Here is a 19,188-nt window from a genome sequence, read left to right as displayed (position 1 = left end):
GCAAATGTGAAGTTGTAGCTTTGAGAATGTTTAGAAGTTGTGTCAGAATTTGGTTTAAACATTTTCTTTTTAAACAAATATTACTTGCTAAACTATACTTTGTACAGGAAACACACAGAAAACCTTTCACAGGGTTGTAGCCAGCAGCTATGTTTGTTTTAGTTCTTTTAAACTGGAAAGAAATGTTTAACATTTTTATGTTTGTGTGACTAACAGTCTTTATTTATTTTATCATAATAAAACTTTGGAAATAAAAAAGTGCCTAACAAGCAATGGGATCATTATAAAAATAGAGAAGCCTGATGCAGCGACCTCAGCATTAAACCTTAAAGCCATAATTAAGAAACAGAATTATCTAATATTTTTATTTATTTTTTTATTTGAATTATAAATGAAAAATTGATCCTTCAGAAGGCAGGAGCCGTTGTTACTGAAATTGACTAAAATCAGTTATCTAATGTGCAAATTTGCTTAATTTGTTGTTTATTAATATTTATTGGTGAATGTTTTCAATAATTTTTTATTTAGCATTTTATACAAATTCATTTTGCCAGGGAGAGTTTTATAGATATGAAGGAAATGAAGCTTTGTGGAAACTTAAAACTTAAGTAATATTATTTATTTTCTAGTTTATTGCCAAATTACAAATAAATACCAGACCTGATGGGAAGAAAGGGGAGAGTAAACAGAAGAGAAACGCTGACAATGGTACAAAAGAGAAAACAGCAAAAACTTGCAATCAAAACCAAAACCAGAAAAGCAAGACAACAGCTGCACACTGGTAAAGAAACACAAGAGAAAAGATCCTACAGCAAGGGTGTCAAACTTATGGCCAAGAGGCGAAAACTAGCCCACCAGAGGGTCCGGTCTGACCAGCGGGATGAATTTGGTAAATGAAAATGACACAGAAGACTACAACTTCTTAAAATAAAAGTAAATGAAATTCCTAAATTATCCATGTGAGGTTGTATTTTTCTAGGCTGAATATAAACCATTTCTTTTATTTCTTTCTTATAGATCTGACTTAAGTTTGTATTATGTGGTGAACCATTTCAGGTGTTCAGGATTACTACACAGATGTAAAGTGTAAAATAACTTCTAGCTCTTGACAAGTTACTCTAATCATAATGTAAAATACTGTAGTTTTCAGCCTTGGATATCTGCGATGAAACATTTTGTGATTTTATAGATTTGTTGTAATTTGTAAGTTGCAATGCTTGTGCAAATAAGAAACTGAGTTGAAACTGCACTTTGTAAAGAAATCTCAGGTTGATGCTTTTTAAAACAATAGCTCATTAAATGTAAACATTTTGATAATGTTGTACCTATATGCCCCAAAAACAAAGGGAAAATTTAGGGAGTTTACATTATTTTAAGGTGGTTATGCTCTTATTTTACTGGGCCTTCCCATGACACCCCTGGCCTACAGCATCTATAAGAAAAAGCAGAGAACCATTAGGAGCACCGAGACAAACATGAACAACACCAAAAATGATAAAAACAGATAAATAAAAGTAGTGGTTTTGATTCAGTAAATTATTCACAAAAATATAATACAAACTTAAACCAGCATGTGATCTCATTTCAAACACGCGGGATAGTTTTATTTTGAAATCAGTACAACCGGAAGTGTATGCCGGCTGGGTTAACGGTAAATTTCCGGTTAATGTGTGAGTTGCTGATAGTCACCCTCTTGGCCGCAGGCGGGGCCTCAGCGGAGCGGCCGCCCGGACTACACGGCGCAGTTACGGCAGAGACGAGCGGCGGTGTCCGAGCGGAGCGCAGCATCATGGGGGAGAAGTTGTTGTCGCTGTGGCTGGTCTGCGGTAAGACTTTATTCTACAATCATTTTACCACGAGCAGCTTTTTGCTTCACTATAATGTCCTGGCTGCTTTTAATTTCCAGATAACAGTTAAAAGTTTTAGTTTAAATTGTTGCATCTTTAGTCTCTGATGCATTTATAAAATACTGTATCTTACTATATTAGTTGTTTTAATCTTGATTTAGTAAATAATTTAACTTGACATTTTAGGTTACAGAGCTTTGTGAAGCTGTCATGTTTTGTTTCCAGCAGCCAGACTTTCTTGTAATCTATCAAAGTGGTCTTGAGCAATAGTTTTCCAGACTTTCTGAAGGTCCTGTTTGTTTCCAAAAGATGTCTGTAAGTACTTTGTCTCTGCAACAGGCTGCTCGTAACAGTTTGTCCCCTTTTCTTCAGCTGCATCTGTAACAGCTGCTAAAGATAACACAGCTTGACAGATAAAATAATGTATTTTTGCATCAACAAAGTAATTCCCAAACAGCTATGCGTTAAAAACTTGGCACTCCTCGGCATGGAGTGCACTGTGTCCTTAAAACATTTATAATAAGTTGAGGACAAAGGAAGAAGTGTCATGCCTGTGAAGAAGCCATTCTTACAGAAGGAAAGCAGGGAGAAAAGGCTGGACATGAGAAATAACACAAGAACACAGGTCTGATGGAGGGATGAATCCTCTCCAGACCTCAGTGTTGTTGAAGCAGTGTGGGATCATCTGGACACAGATGAGAACAAAAGGCAGAAACATCCAAAGAAGCGCTTTGGAAAGTCCTTCATATTTGCTTTGCCAAGGGGACATAGCTTGGCAAAGACATTTGGACATAAAGGAAATTAAGCTTTGAGGACATAAGCCTCCCATTGAAGTTTTATTCTGTATCTTTAATTCTGTTTATTGCTGACTTTATATATATGCTGTATCTGATAAAGGAACATAGGGGGGAAAAGGGGGAAGAGAAAAGAGGCGAAGATACAAAAAATGGAAAAATTAAGGACTGTACAGGCAAAACCAGACAACCAGCACTTCCACCTGTAAAGAAGCTTAACAGAATACATCTTACAAGCTTTGTAAGAAAAAAAGCAACCATAAGGAGCACCAACAGGAAGACAAATTAAGATAAACACAAACAACACCAGCAGCAAGTATATGACAAACTCACAGGACGACACAGTAACTAATAAGCTTGGTGTGTGAGTGCAAAATCTAAAGAATGGGTTGTGTTTAATGATGGATGCAAAGCTGCAAGTGCAACTGTGGCCCCTCCAACGTAAAAAATGATTCCCAAAGAGTTTCCATGGCAGCCAACATCCAAAGAAGAGCTTTTAAAATTCCTTCAAGAAGCCAGGAGAACTATTCCTAAAGACCACTTCAAGAAACTACAAAAAAAAGCTTATTTAAGAGGGTTCAGACTACGCTGAAGAGTAAATCTGCTCAGACCAAAAATTCCCTTTCAATTTGTTAGAATGTTTTTTTTTTTTTTTTGCTTTATTGTTTTTACATCCATGTTTGCACATTTAATTAATTGCAGCCCTTATTTACCATTTCCTGGCAATATATACAGAAATGAGACTTAACTCTGTAGCTTAGATATTGAGGAGTTTCTTAAGTTTAAGGACACAATTTCTTAAAGAACTAAAACTGAATCTAAAGTTGTAAAATGCTGCTTTGATACATGATTGATAACAATTTATAAATAGAATATAAAATGTTGTAATCATACTTGTGCTGTTACTTTCACAGATGGTTGGAAGAAGTATTTGCAAACTTGCTTTTTTCTTCCACTGTGGACACAATAAGCATCAGATCCAGAAACACTGTTAAGCTGCATGATGCTGAGTAACGACTTTACTTTGTGGTGTGCAGTTTGTTTCCTGCCCAGCTCGGGGCTGTTGTTGCATGTGCAGCACTACGAGGTGGTCCGACCGCAGAGGCGTCAAGAGAGACGGACGAGGAGCCTACAGGATGACCAGGTGAGGGTGTTTCACCAGTTTCCCCTCATTTCATCCGCAGATATTGATGTCATCATCACTCAGTGTCTGCATATTTATTCCCTGGAAATATCCCAAACATGCTTATATGTGCAGTTCGGAGTTGAAAGTGAAAACTTTAATGAATATTTACAGTTTCCATACACTTTATACTTCTACTTGACTTAATTTCTTTAAGGAATATTAAAGATTTGACTCCGTTTTATTCAGCTCCATCATTAGGATCCCATAAATTTGTTCTTTTAAACAAGATAAACATACATTTTATTACATATTCAATCTCAAAAGCGTATTTTTGCAGCAAAAATACATGCTGCAATAAGCAAATGTCCCACTTATCAGTTTACTTATCTTGATATTTTACAGACAGAAAAATCTTTTTATCATCTTATGTACTATCATGCTTAATCTTAAAAATGAAACGTAGAACCTGTGGCTGTACTTTGCATTGCTACAACGCTGCCTTTACTTGAGTAAAGGCTGCAGTCATTAATGGTTTGGATTTTCTGCAGCTTTATCCTGACAGACTTCAGTACAAGTTGGCCATCGAAGGGAGAAATCACACCATTAATCTGGAAAAAAACAAGTAAATTTCACATTTAAACTTAAAAAATGGGCCAATATGTAAATGCTTCAAAATAAAAAAGCTTCTATGTCTTACTTGTTTAATACAGAAATCTCATTGGGAGAGGCTACACTGAAACACATTATTCAGAGGATGGAAAAAGAGTGACAACATCACCAAATGAGGTGGGATTTGAACTTTTTTTCATGAAGATGTTATTTCAGTAGGAAGGGTAGGTAGGTAGGTAGGTGGGTAGGTGGGTAGATGGATGGATGGATGGATGCTCCAGGGCCTTCATTCAGACTCTAGTTTCTCAGGATTGTTGTTTTCAATCTTAGCTTTTAGCCAGTGAAGCTAATTTTACCTGCTAATGGTTGTGACACTGGAGTCCACGATTTTTGTCCTAAACTAATAAACATTTGATACTAAGTCAGACGGTGAAAATGCTGCATGTGTATTTGGCCTCAGGCTGCTTGTGACTGAACAAAATATGATGAAAATGCTGCGTTCTCATGAATCCATGGATGTTAAAAACAATTAGGCTGATTATGAGTGAAGTCTGAACTAGTCGTCCTCCGTTTCAGGAGCACTGCTTCTACCACGGACACATCGAAGGCCTGGCCGACTCCTCGGTCAGTGTTGGGATCTGTTCGGGCATCAGGTTGGAAAATCAACAGCTTCATATTTCCTCTTTCTTTACTATTTTCAAGCTGAAAGTCCAGAGAAAGTTTCTCACTGGCCTGAAAAAAGGAATAAGAAAACCTTATTAGTCCCTCAGTGGGGAAAAGTGCTGCTTCGTGTTTAGTAAGCTTGTGTTTCTAATAGTTTAGAAATAATTTTCATCTATTTCATCTCTCCTCCTTTTTCCAAACAGCAAAGCTGCTGCTGTGTTTACAAACTGCTGTTTAATCAGGTTTCTGTTATAATTCATTTAATTTGGTGCACAGCGGCTTCCTGAGAGCCCGGCAGCAGGTCTATCTTATTGAACCTCTGGGACAGACTGATGATGAGGACCATGCAGTTTACAGACAGGAGCACCTGAAAATCAGTGGTCACCCCACTTGCGGCTCCACTTCCAACACCACCTTGCTGTATGGCAGGGACCAGGACCTTGGCCTTCAGCCTGCAGGCCTCTTCAGATCCAGATCATGGGTATGCTGAAGCATAATGGAACCAAGCGGTGTGATGTAACCTGTCGTTAGGCCTGTCATTACTGTTGCTCCATGGTCTTTGTCTCTTTTTGTGTCCTTTCAGAAAACCAAACCCCTGGTCGGCCCCCAGAGGTTCGTTGAGCTCTTCGTGGTTGTCGACAACACAGAGGTAAATATTTCAATCACGTATGTAATATTGTCACAGAATAAATCTGATCATGTTGCTTTCTCCTCCTGCAGTACAAACGATATGGAAAGGAGACTAAATCCCGCATCCTTGGAGCTGTGAACCACATCGACAAGGTAAGCGTGTCTCTGGCTGTTTTTGGATGTTTTAACGTTGATGGGAACATTCGCTCCTGAACGTGTTCTCTGTCTGCAGCTGTACCGGCCTCTGAACATCCGCGTCCTGCTGGTGGGTTTGGAGATTTGGTCGTACAGGGACTACATAGACGTGAACATAAACTCGGAGACGACTCTGGACAACTTCCTGGTGTGGCGTCAGGCGGACCTTCTACGTAGGACGAAGCATGACAACGCCCAGTTTGTGACGTGAGGGTCGTGATGAGAATCAGAGCAGATGTTGGATGGTGTGTTGCTGCTTGTGTGGCCTTATGTTGGACTTGTTGTCGTCTACAGTGCCAAAGACTTTGATGGAGACACGGTTGGCATGGCTAACAAGTTTGCTATGTGCACCGAAAACTCAGGCGGAGTAAACCAGGTGGGTCTAACTTCCATGAGCAGCTGGAGCCGAAGTCTCTGTAGGTTTTTTTATCTGAAGTAATTTAAAGGAGCTGATTTCCACTTCTCCCCCAGGATCACCATGACAACCCTATAGGCCTCGCCTCCACCATCGCCCATGAGATGGGGCATAACTTTGGCTTGTCCCACGATGCTGCAGACTGTGTGTGCGGCCTATCTTACAGCAGCGAGAACTGCGTGATGGCTGGAAAACTCAGGTTATACAACTGTTTGTAACTTAAGTTTATTTTCTTTTTCTTTTTCAACTTTTTCATGTCAGTTTTCTTTGAACTAGTTTGAACAAGCTGTGACTTTGCCAAACTTGCTTCATAGCACATTCCTCCGCTCTATAGCCAATAAAGTTTGTAATCTAAAGATTTTATTGATTCATCAAAAGCCTTGATACTGTTAACCACAGTAATAATTTTCAGACCAGTCCGTCAGACCAAGCAGTCAGCTGGTTTTCTTATTATCTTTCTGACTGTAAGCAGTTTGTGCAGTTTAATGATCTCTCTTCCAGCTTTTTAACTGTTCCCAACAGAGTGCTGCATGGTCCTGTTCCGGGGCCCACTGTTTACAATTATGTTAATAATGTAGGTTAAAATACAAATGCATTTGTTAATATGCAGACGACACGATTATTTATTGCTGTGCTTGTACAGTTGACATGGTTCAGCTCAGACTGGTTTTAAATCTTCAGCAGAATAGAATAGAATGTGTATACGTTGGTACTTTATCTAATATTTATTACTTTGTTTTTATTATCCTGTTATAATTTTATTTGAAACAGGCCTCTCTTGAAAGTTAAGACACTGGGTCCCAATGGGATCACCTGCTTAAATAAAGGTTAAATGAAACAGAAAATTATGGTCATCTTCATGTATGTTTCTTTAATGTTTAAGTGACCACATACTTTCACGCGAGCTGAAATGAAGAAGCCGGCATCTTTCCTCTGTTCAGGACGGGGAGTCATGCGTTTCCAGAGTTTTTCAGTGGCTGCAGCGTGCAGCAACTTGCTGAGTTTATGGAACGAGCTCAACCCAGCTGCCTTCACAAACCCGGCTCCGTCATGACCATCGTTGTGGGCCCTCGCTGCGGTAACGCCTTGTTGGACCCTGGAGAGGAGTGCGACTGTGGCACCGTGGAGGTAAAACTCATCTGCTATCATTTGCGGGCTGTTGGAAAGTTTAAATATGGTGAGGCTGGAGTGTCTTTCTTCTTTTTTTGGTGGCTGTTGTGGTTTCCTGTATGAGTCTATAATTATAAAAGGGGAAAGCAGCAGTGCATGTGTAGAGCTAAAGCCTGGAAGAGTTAAAATAATTCTCTGTGCGCTCATGTGTCATCAGAGAAGAATTCTTGGCTGAAGCAGCTTATCAGGAAAATTCAAACCTGATTTGTTGATCCTAAACGCTGTAACTGGATACACAAACTGACACAGTTGAAAAATGTGCGTTCTGTTTTTTTCTTTCTTTCTAGGAATGCAACAACCCTTGCTGCGATGCATCAACATGTCGTCTTACTGAAGGTTCCCAGTGTGCCCATGGACAGTGTTGTGAGAGCTGTCAGGTACAGTTTCTGCTCAGTAACCTTTATTTACGTACGGTACCATTTTTTACACTCTAAGACATTTGCTGAGTTTATGAAAATGCTTTGAAAATCTAAAAGCCATTATATTAATCATCAGTACAAAAGTTTGAACTGGATACAACATACACTCACTGGCCACTTTATTAGGTCCACTTTACCACCACTTAGTACCACGTTAGACCTCTTTTTCCATTCAGAACTGCCTTAAAGGCTGAATAATTAGGATTTTTTCCTTAAAAATAATTTAAAATGTTCTCATTTGCTGCGAGGGATAAAAGGAAGCTTCCCTGTAAACAATCTGTCTCCTACATCAACAATGTCTTTGTCAAGTGTTTCTCCTTCAAAATAAGAGTTCTGTGCCGGAATAACTTTGGTACACTGTGTAGCTTTTTCCAACTTCCTGGTTCCTTAATCAACGATATGCGACTCCCCACGGTTGCCTAACAACAACAAGGCAGGTTTGGTATTTTATGTCGGTAAAAGAGCAGCAGCGTGCAGGTATGGAAGCTAGTAAAAGAAGCGGACCAGAAATAGTTTCAGAAAAACCTAAAAAGCCTCGACATCCTGCTAAATAAGCAAACGACCAAAAACGGAATAAAACGAGGATCAATACTGGAAATTCTTTTGAAAGGTGGAGAAGTCTGAGCTGGCAAAGTTTCTCCTTGACAGGTAAGCACCGGAATTTTGCTTAAATTAACCGAAAAGTTTACCTTGATTTACAAAGATTTTAGTCTCTGTGTTTTTCTCTTTCGACTGCAGTTCTGATTTGAAACACTGGGAGTGAATGCTACTTATTTTGCCTTTAATTCTTGGTGACAGAGATTCAACAAGGCGTTGCAAACATTCCCCCAGAGATCAATTTAAATTCCCTTTCTTCCTCATTCTAATGCTCATTTTGAACTTCACCATGTCTACATGACTAAATGCAGTGAGTTGCTGCCATGTGATTTGCTCATTAGCTATCTGTCATAATAGTTTGCGTAAGTTCATGAATGTTGACCACACAATAGAGGCCACTTAAGAAACAATCAGCGGATCACCAAAGTCAGGAAGATTCATCCTCTGGGAACCACAAATATAAATGAATTTTTGTGCCAACTCACTCTGTAAATGGAGATATTTTCCAAGACTAATAAAAGATGATGAGGTGTTAATTATGTTAGCAAAAACAATCATATAATTACTTGAAAATGTTTCCAAAAATCTATTACAGTACAATATGTAGTTGTTGAGACTTTTGAATGGAAACCAAACACAAATGAAAATAAAAAAAAGAAAGAAAAGCTTTTAAAAGCCTGGGATCTGAATCTGTAAAAAGCATCTGCAGTCTTATGCTACTGAACCAACATAAACGGTCTCAGCAGAAGACATTCCCATCCTCACATCGTTGCTGCTAGCCTCAATAAAAGAAGCTAGCTGAGTTCAGCATACAGAGAGGCCTCTCATACAGCTACACCAGCCTCTGGCTAATAACAGAGGACACCAGCATCATTTTCTAATCAGCAGCAATTTGATAATAACAGGAAACAGAGGGTGGTATCCTGCTGTTTCTATGTTTTGTTCCTCACCACATCCTTCCTCCACTGACGTTTTCAAGGACTGGAAATGTGCCATTGGATCAGGCTAATTATAGTAAACACTAGAGGTCCATCTCTACAAAAACCCTCCAGGTCCTTCTTTCTTAGCCCGTCATGTATTTTAACCCACAGTTCAGAGAGGCCGGCAGTGTGTGCAGGAATTCAGCCGGTGGCTGCGACCTGCCTGAATACTGCACCGGAGAGTCACAGGATTGTCCCGAAGACGTCTTCCAGATGAACGGCAAACCCTGCTATAACCAAGCGCCGGGCTTCTGCTACAACGGCCAGTGTCCCACGAGAGAGCAGCACTGCTGGAGGCTGTTTGGAGATGGTATCTGTGCTGTTTTACACACACACCATTCAGTCAAGCTACACAGATGGAGCAGTGTTTTCTTCTTTTGTTTTAATAGACGAGCTAAGCATCTAGGAGTTCTAGTTATTGATATACTTATAACTGGATAATTAATTAAAAAAAAAAAACAACTTCCTGAGCTTCAGTTATTTTTTTACTTCACATAAAATACTTAAAATTATCTAACGTAGCAGAATATAACAATCTGGATCTACAGAAGTGTATTTAAAAAGCAGAAATCTCAAACTGAAAATGTCCCAACATCTGGTGTATAACACCAGGTAGAATGAGTAGTCGTCTTCTTATTATGCACCATGTTCATCTTGTTAGAACATTTTATATTAGTTTCAGAGAAATGTTAGTAATCTGTATTATGTGAGTTTTAGTCCAGTTTTAGTTAATTAAATAAAATATAATAAGCTAAAATATAAAGTGTAAGGGTAATGCATTATTTTGAAAAAGATTCACTTGAATTCAAGAGTCAATATTTTCTCCTAGCAATAATTACTCATCTATTAACTTGATATAGTTTACAGTCAGTGGTCAGGTATATCAATATCTACGTATATATACACACATATATCTATATAGATAAATATAGATATATACAGTTTTTTTTTTTAATCTTGTAACACCTAGTATGGTTTAGAAATTTGTTGGATGTCTTCCCAACTCATCCTGTCTAAACACACAACAAAAAAAATGATGTCTGATTGTATCTCACCTCTGCCAAATATCTTTATCTCATTTATATTTGTTGACCAAAGTGTTAATTCATGTCATGGTTTTTGTCCGTGGATATTAGCTTTTATTTATTTATTGTCTTGTTATTATTTATATATATAAAAAAAATTTAAAAAAGCCATGACAAAAACAAAAACTACAGAAAATTAAATAAACAGAAAATTAAATAAACACTATATTTGCCTTCGCTGGACGCTCAGTGCAGACTTATCAGGATGATATAGACTCATGCTACAAGTATGCTGCAGTATGGATTAATCTCTGTCCCTGAAAAGGTCATGGCTGCAAATCCTAAAGGCTGAATGCTGTTCCTTGTGTCTGCTAATTGTAAAATCCCGGACAGGCCCCCATGCTTCTCATAAACTCTGACTGATACAGAGTTTTATAAAAACAAGGCTTTTGTTGAACTAAATTACAAAAACAAAAGACTAAAATAAAAATGCAAGGTGAGCTTCAGTTGCTAACGTAGCGAACCCCCCAGGTGGGCTTTTTATCCAGCGCCTCCACTTAAACTTTTAAAAAACATATGAAATTTATGCAATATTTAACAAAAGAAAACTGTAATTTAAACTCTCCTTCAATTGTTTCTTCTTGCAGGGGTCAAAGTTGGACCTGATGTGTGTTTCAGCCTGAACACACGGGGTGAGGAAGGCGCAAACTGCGGGAGAGACAAATCTGGCTTCATTTCCTGCTCCCCACAGTACGTGTCCACGTTCACGCCAATCCAGATAGATGCTAAGCAGATTTTAATCTGACTACATTTTTTATTCTTTTATTTTTCTTTTAGGAATCTGAAGTGTGGGTCTATTTTTTGTGTTGGAGGAGGTGAGTCTATCACAGGTAAACGGGCAGCCTACACCATTTTCAACACTGAATGTAAGCTAGCTGTGGATGACGATAAGACCAGGAACATTGATATGGTGCCTGAAGGAACCAGTTGTGGACCAAATAAGGTAAAACTCTAAGAAAGTACACTTCAGGATTTATATCAAATTTTGTTGGATGTTTTGCTTAAGCTGAAACATTTGTGTGCAGGTTTGCCTCGATAACAGGTGTGTAGATGTGTCAGTTTACGGTAAAAAAGAGGACTGCGCTAAGAAATGCAACAACAAAGGGGTAAGATTGTTACTTTAGCAACATCAGTCTGCATATGACTGTATTTACCACATTAAACCTTGATGATCTGATTTTAAAGAAATACGCACACACACCTACTGATATATTTTTCTCTGAGTTTAGTCTGTTAGGTCAAATTCAGATAGTTGATTCTTAGTGACATGCAATAAACTGTTTATCTGAAAAACAGATATTTGCATTTGGCTGATGTGTATGTGCTTTTTTTTTTAGGTGTGCAACAATAAGAATGAGTGCCACTGTAACCCTGGCTGGGCTCCACCTTACTGTGACATCCAGTACGCGGATATACCTCAAGGTACGGAGAACTTCTGTCAATTTAACTCCAAAAAAATCTTTAAAAATTCAACTTTCTTTTACTGCACTGATTCTCACAAAACTCTGAAGCTTGTGTGAACAGACCATGCATGGTACCGGCATGGTGACTCATTCTTCCAGTAAGAAACAGGAATGATTCATGAAATGATCTCATGTGTCTTGCAGCACTGACTGGCATAGCTTTAACTTAACACGAGACTCTCTTCCAGCTTCAGCTGAAGAAGACTTATAAAACAAAATACTAATCTTTATTTTGCAAATGAAGCTTCAGCTAAAGTTTGCAGACTGTGTCCTGCTCTCACAGTACAAATAGAGGAAGAAGAAACTTTAACATTACCAGAGCAACATGAGGACATGATGACAGCAGAAATCTGAGGAAGTTCATGTTTTCTTCAGAATCTAACGAAACATTCTGGTTAACGAAAACAAGTCTGACATCAAGCTTTTCTCTGGCAGCTGCTTTTCATGTGCCGATATTAATTGGTAATATCTTTGCCACCACAAGATTAACAGCTTTTTTTTGTAGGCTCACATTTCTAACATTTTGAGGTATGGTTGGATTATTTTACTTACTTTAGTTTAATAGATTTTAGCCTCGTTCTGTGAGGATTAAACTCAGGGATTTATTCTGATCAGCAGCGTAGGCTGTAGGTAATGATCCCCATTACCCGGGGATATCTCCCAGTTAAATCTGGACTGGAACCAACCCGTTGATGTGTAATCCGTGACCCGCACGCTGACACACTAAGCACCCCCCTCCCTCCCTTCATTACTTTTGTTTTTACATTTAATGCAATACTGTTGTTTCATCATCGTTTTAATTTTCAATTTTAAAAAAAGGAAATGACAACACAGTAAATGTATTTGAAGGTTCATTTTAAGCAGAACTAGCTCTTAACATTGTTTTTAACTTGTATAATACTGCACTGAACCGCTTCCTCTCTATAGTCTCTGGTATTTTGCCTCTCGGCGGCTTTGTTCATTCGATTTGGAGATTGTTGTGAATTAACAATATAGCATCCACTATTCTGGCTTTCCTCTCTCACTGGCTGCACTGGCCGTCAGGATGGTGGGAAGAAGCACAAGGTTAAGAAATACTCTTGAAGGGCTTCACAATAAAGGGGATGCCTGATAAATATGTCCACAAAAATAAGAAAAAAAATCCTGTTCTCCCCCACGACCCGCCCACACCCGAGAAATTTAATCTATGTGGGTCCCCGACCTGTTGCAGGACTTTGCTTTATCCTACACTGGAGACTGAAAAGGGAGATAGATGTATCCAAAAACGAAGCCAGTGGGCAAGTCTCTTAAACTTGTTTTTTATCTTTTGGCCAGCAGGGGTTTAGTCATAAACTTAAGTGAAAATGTGACCAATAATAAAAAGCCAGGGAATGAGGAATTCATTCTGAGGATGAATTCATGATCAGCTGATTCGATTATCATGGAAATCTGCGCTGTTCTTCATGATTCAACACTTAATTTTACTCCATCACAAAGTAGATCTTTGTCTAAAGAACAGGCAGCTAAGAGCAACACTTACATCATATTTCTGAGACTGAGCCCAGATTGCCCCACAAAATACAACATGTACAACAAATGCATCGCAATGAAGAAAATACAGAGAACACTACTGACCACCATTATCTCTAAGATTTAGCAAGACTAATATCTTTTATTTAATTCTGGCCGGTGTGTGATGCTAATCTAATTTAAATGATCTATTATGCAAGATTAAATGCCATCTAGTGGCTCAAAGTACAAATTGAAACCAACTGAACTAGTTTTTAGTTTGCCTGAAAGTAGACGGTCGGAAAGTAAAATCTTTCTCTGCACAAAAAAATGGTTGTGCTTTTAAGGTGTGTCAAACGATGTAGTTTTAACTGTGTAATTTCCCCCTTTCATGCCCATAGGTCAGAATGTGATAGTAGCTGGTGTGTGTGCAGCCTTCTCGACCCTCCTAGTCATCACCATGGTGATCGTAGGGCTAATGTGCTGTAAAAAAGACAACATGGACAACTATACTTATAAAAGGTATTTTCTCTTAGGCTTGGATTTTTGTTTGTTTTCTGTGTATTTCTGCCTCAACAAATTCCATTTTCACAGGAAAGCACATTCATCTCCAGGCAAGCTGAACCCGATATTTCAGGAAGCAAGTGTTAAAGACAGACCTCAGATCAGCCAGCCCACTCTCCTGGAGTCAACAGCCACACAGGCCTGCAGTCCTCTGATGGTTACCGTGATTCCCAGCAGACCTGCTCCGCAGGTACACTGGTCTCTGATCTGGTTGAAGTCTCTGTTTAAATTACGATTATATTTATTCATTTCTTTTCATTCTCCAGGTTCCACAGAAGACGTCTTCCCTGTTGTCTACCTCTGAAACTAATCAGGCAAGCTTTCGGTTTTTAATCTTTTAAAGTGATTTTATGTATAATTCAGGCTGCGTATCAGATGGAGTCAGAAACTGAGATCCTGAAACTCTTCTAAAGTTCAAAAGTCATATTACATAATAGATGGGAAAAGCTATCAGTGAGCAGATGAGACTTCCTAGCAAGAACTCAGACTGCATAATATGGCAGTGCTATCAGCTTAAACTAGTAAAATCATGGACATACCCACTGTAACTTTACTCGGTGGTTTGAGAAATTCAGTTTGAAGCCTGCAGTTCTGCATGTGGCCATCATTTACCATATTTGTGGGAAAAAAAAAATCAGGATCAAATGTAGGAGACGATGACATTTCATGAGCGAGGTTGATGCTTTCTGCATGTTGGTAGAGATTTTTGGAAGCCTGCTCCTAGTGGCCATCGGTGTTACTGCATGTTGAGCTACTTCCTAGTTGGCTTCCATAGACAAACAGTTATTACAACCATCTTCCAAATACAGTCTGTGGGCAGAAAATTTTAGGGTCAGGAACTTTCTTTTCTAAGTTCTCTTTTCGTATTTCGCATGAACAGAGAAATTTTTTCCATTTTCTTGAAGTGGCAAAAACAAGAACAAAGTTCTGCCTCAGTTATTTTGTACCTCACATGAAGCCACATCGATGGCGGGCGATGTCCGTGTCTTTATATGCCACGTGTTGTATAGATTTTTTATTTCCTGATCCTTAAAACTATCAATTCAACCTTGTTGAATCTTTTGCATCAGCTACTTTACGCTTCTCCACATTGACAGCGCTCACTTTAGATTTTGAGCATCTCCCTACATGTGAAAAACATCTTCTGACTTTCTTTTCTTATTCTCTTCCACCACAGACCAAACCTCTACCTCCATCCAAGCCTTTACCACCTCTGAATAAAACCCCGGTGAGTCTCCTACATTAAGCATTGCTGAAAAGGACGAACATTGAACATTTGTTGGTTCCAAACTCTAAAAATGTGCTTTTTGGATGTTTATGCTTGTGGCAAGACAAAGTGCTTGTTTAGATAACAGCTGGCATGTGGAAAATTAAAGGCATGACTTTCTGTTTAAAGGATTAACTGCTGTTGCCCTACATAAATTTATGTAGTATCTCAGTTTGCATTGAAAAAGTTAAATTATTTTCCCACTAAAATTCATTATTCAGTCAAATCACAATCGAAAGACTAGTTTTTCTTTCTTCTTTTAATCTCCATTGGCTGCAGATGTGGTTTTATTTAATTGGACTGTAGTACAGGGTACTAAATAAAGCTGATGACTGACAATTTGTGCTTACAAAAGAGTTAAGAGTTAATACAACTTCCTATCCTATAAAGAGAAAAAGAGGCCATTCATATTTCAACTAAACAGTATTTTCAAATTTTTTAAATAAGAATGTTTCAAAATATGCAGACATTTTTTATATCACTGCACATGGACATCTACATTTTGTAAGCGTCTATAATGTTTTCCTAAATTTTTACACTTTTTTCTTTGTTTTATTTAAAAGAAGAGCATCATTTTAAAAGTATGAGACATGTTGACACTTAAATGTTTTATGTGATTCCACGGATACTTTCACAGAGGAAAAAAAGAGTCTATGAAAACAGAGAAAACATGTCCTGCTTTTTAAAGAATGTATGAAATAAGGTAGACATGCCAGTATCTGGTGCAACATTGACATTGTGTGGACATGCACGTGTCAGTGTAGTGAACCAGGGCTTTTTAGCACTTGCCATTTCACAAGCACTGTAGCATCAGTCATTTTCAGTAGGTCTCTGTCTCTGATGCTTCATTCTCCTTGCTGTGAAGGCCTCCAGTACACAGGCTCGAAAGTACAAAACACTGCTTCAAAAAAAGATAATGCAGTCACATTATAAAAACTTTATAAAACCTAATCATGTTATTTTATAAAAATACAAAATTTCACTGAATGTAAAAAATATTTAATAAAAGTGTCACAAAACATAAAAAATGCTAAATTTAGACGGAGGCTGTAACATGTTAGCTTAAATCTCAAGCTAGCTTTTTATTTCAGGATAAAGTTCTGTCTTTATATTAATCTGAAAAGGATTTCAGATCATTATGTTTTGCAGATGCGTGTCTAATCTCAGAGTCTACATGCTCTGGGTACGGTGTATCACGGGGCTTTGAGGTTCATTACAAATTTAAGATCTCTTACTCGTCATTGCTGTACGTGTTGGATGTCCATACGAAGGCTAAGACACTGTCATATTCTTGTTTACAAAGCTGTTCTTGGTCGACCTACTTCCTACCTTTCAACCTTTCTCCGTCTGAAGAGATCAGGTCCTTACGGTCTTGAGTCAAAGGAGTTTTTATTATATTCAGTCCCAAGGGTGTGAACTAAGATGGGAAGAAGGGCTTTCTTGTATGCTGCTCCCTTTTCCTGGGATGAACCTAAAAAAGACTTGAAACTTCATTAAATGGTTTCACTGGATGCTTTTTAGAAAATGTTGGATGATTTGGAGGCTGTTGCATCTGTTTGTGAATGTTCTGCTTGATTTGGGGATTTTAACAGTTTTTTTTTTTTTGTCTTGTGTGTTAAAGTTTTAATTGTGCTTCTGTCTCGGCCAGAACACTCTGAAAAGAGACTTTTAATCTCAGTGAGGTCTTTCATGGTTATTTAAAGGAAAATTAAACAACAACAACAAAAGAAATGTTGCAAAGCAGAACTGTTTGTCATTTTTAACAACATTTTTGCTTGTGATGAACAGAACCTCAGTCAACAGGTTGATGTCACTTCATATTTCTGGTGTGGAACACTCACATTAGTCACATTAAAACAAGACCACATACTTTCCAACCATTACATGTTGTGCTTCTGATGAATTTTGATGGTACAATAACATTCTTTATGCACATTTCTGGAGCTGTTGTTACCCTGCAGCATCTTGGCGCTGGGAAACTGAACTTCCCTTTTTTTTCCTAGCCCAAAGCATCATTTTATGACACCACATCACACGACAGTTACTGGATATCAACTGGCCATTTTGAACATACATGTTGGCTGATTCAGCAAAGAAAGCCAAGAGGACATTGTCATAGGAAGCAAGGAAAAGAAAGAAAGTGACAAAGCAAGAGATGAAATCAGAGTCAACATCAAACTGAATGGAGAGTGCTCAGAGAAGAGAGAGGACGCTAGATGGATGGTGAATTAGCCTTCGTTAGGGGTGAAAACCTGCAAGTAGTGTTGCTTTAAACTAAAAAAACCTGCGGTATTTTCATCTTAAAGAGGACATACAAGAGTGGTACGCAACAGAAACAGGAAATGACATCCAGTCGCTGTTACTGACTTAGATTCTGTCCCATCACAAGCAAGAACTGTTGTCCCTCTTTTATATGTAAAAAAAACAATAGTTGTGTTTGGTGAAATGTTTCATTTTCTTCTGGTTTTCCCTCTAAGGACATAAGGGGTCATTAAAGTCTTACTTTTTGTGATCATGTTATTCTTTTGTGGACATCCTCAAATTGAATGAATGAAAACAAAATCAGATTCAGTTAAAATGAACCTTGCTCTAAAGCAACTTCACCTTCATCACTGTTTCAAATCTTTGTTTTTGTTTCAGCAAAAAGGAGCCAAACCAAGTCCTCCACCTGTACCTCTGGTCAAGCCTAGCCCTCCTCTAGCAGCCAGAATCAAGCCCAAAACTCCTCCTCCTCAGCCCCCAGCGAAGCCAAGACTCCACAGACTCACATGAGATACTCATTAACAGGATCTAGTTCTACAACCGCAGACAATGGTCAGCGTCTAGTTTTACATCCAGAAAGAGTGAGCTCCTCTGTGGCATCGGAAAGTTGAGTCACGGTTTGGGAAAGTTTATGAAGCTGTGATCGTGCAGAGCGAGACGTCAGAAAGTCTGATGAGGTGAGGCTAGCAGCTGCTGTAGAAAAGTGACTTCTTGACTGTTGCAGTTAGTTCTGCTTCAGGAAAACGTACTCTTTGTAAACTTCCTTGTAACAATCAAACATTGAGTCGTTTGAATGCACTTTTTTAAAATATTAATTTAATATTTGTATAAAGGCTGTATAATAGTAAATGTGGGGCACAGGATCAGGTTTGCCCGATTTCTTTTTTTTTTTTTTTTTTTTGCTGAAATTTTAGAAACACAATTTTTTACTTTCCTTACATTTGTATTTCATATCAGCCTTAACTTCAGCTGCCTGAAGACTGATCTGTGGACGGTGCTAAGTAGTATTATTAAGCGTTAGTTCAGACATTAGCCACAGATGCACTGTTTATGCATCAGAAAGCAGTTAGAGCTGATTTTTTATTCTTTCTATGACTCAAAGGATTGTAAACTTCTGACAGAGTGAGAAAATTTGTTGTCCTGGTGAACTTGCAGATAATTATCTGCTGCAAATGTAAAGAGCTGAACAGAGCTTTATAGTGAGTTAATCTGCCTGGCCACACTTCATTCTCATCAGCTGCAGTAGGAAAAATGATTTTTAAAAGTCCATTTGGCTGATTAGAATTAAACAGCACACACCCAAATGAGCACATAATGGTTTTTTCAAACATGGTCACACTTGCTAAAACAGATTAAACCGTTTTGCATTGACACAAGCAGAAAGTTCATTCTTGGTGCTCTGAGAGCTGCATTATAAACAGATCCAGAGTAGAAATTAAATCAACTCCCAGGGAGACTAAATACGACAACATGAAGGGATGGCTTTAAACTTGTAGGATGTGTTGGTCAGAGATGGATAAACTTTAAGATAATTAAGCAGATTAATCTTTTTTTTAAACTCGATGTCAGCCCAACACAGCGGGACTCAGAGTGAGTTGCAGGCTTTCTGGCAGA

At 38.3% G+C, this 19,188-nt stretch overlaps 1 protein-coding gene across 2 annotated transcripts; it reads left to right on the top strand.

The window, feature by feature from the left end:
• The first annotated feature begins 1,744 nt into the window (after positions 1 to 1,744).
• On the top strand, positions 1,745 to 18,570 carry LOC121632314 (zinc metalloproteinase-disintegrin-like 2d). Of its 2 annotated transcripts, XM_041973685.1 has the most exons (23): positions 1,745 to 1,826; positions 3,679 to 3,785; positions 4,316 to 4,389; positions 4,478 to 4,553; positions 4,953 to 5,029; positions 5,316 to 5,520; positions 5,623 to 5,688; positions 5,760 to 5,822; positions 5,902 to 6,071; positions 6,159 to 6,240; positions 6,336 to 6,478; positions 7,221 to 7,407; positions 7,737 to 7,826; positions 9,557 to 9,755; positions 11,118 to 11,220; positions 11,308 to 11,473; positions 11,556 to 11,636; positions 11,868 to 11,952; positions 13,883 to 14,003; positions 14,076 to 14,235; positions 14,312 to 14,359; positions 15,223 to 15,273; positions 17,953 to 18,570. In XM_041973685.1, exons 1-23 carry the CDS (start codon positions 1,790 to 1,792, stop codon positions 18,082 to 18,084), a joined length of 2,523 nt encoding a protein of 840 aa, XP_041829619.1. In that variant the 5' UTR covers positions 1,745 to 1,789; the 3' UTR covers positions 18,085 to 18,570. The 2 variants fall into 2 exon arrangements, with proteins under 2 accessions (XP_041829619.1, XP_041829618.1); XM_041973684.1 differs by having other exon boundaries at positions 13,883 to 14,235.
• The last annotated feature ends 618 nt before the right edge of the window (positions 18,571 to 19,188 follow it).

The sequence above is a fragment of the Melanotaenia boesemani genome, chromosome 21 (genome assembly GCF_017639745.1).
Source record: "Melanotaenia boesemani isolate fMelBoe1 chromosome 21, fMelBoe1.pri, whole genome shotgun sequence".
Classification (NCBI taxonomy): Eukaryota; Metazoa; Chordata; class Actinopteri; order Atheriniformes; family Melanotaeniidae; genus Melanotaenia; species Melanotaenia boesemani.
Note: the sequence above shows the minus strand (reverse complement) of the source record. Positions and strands in the feature narration are given on the sequence as shown.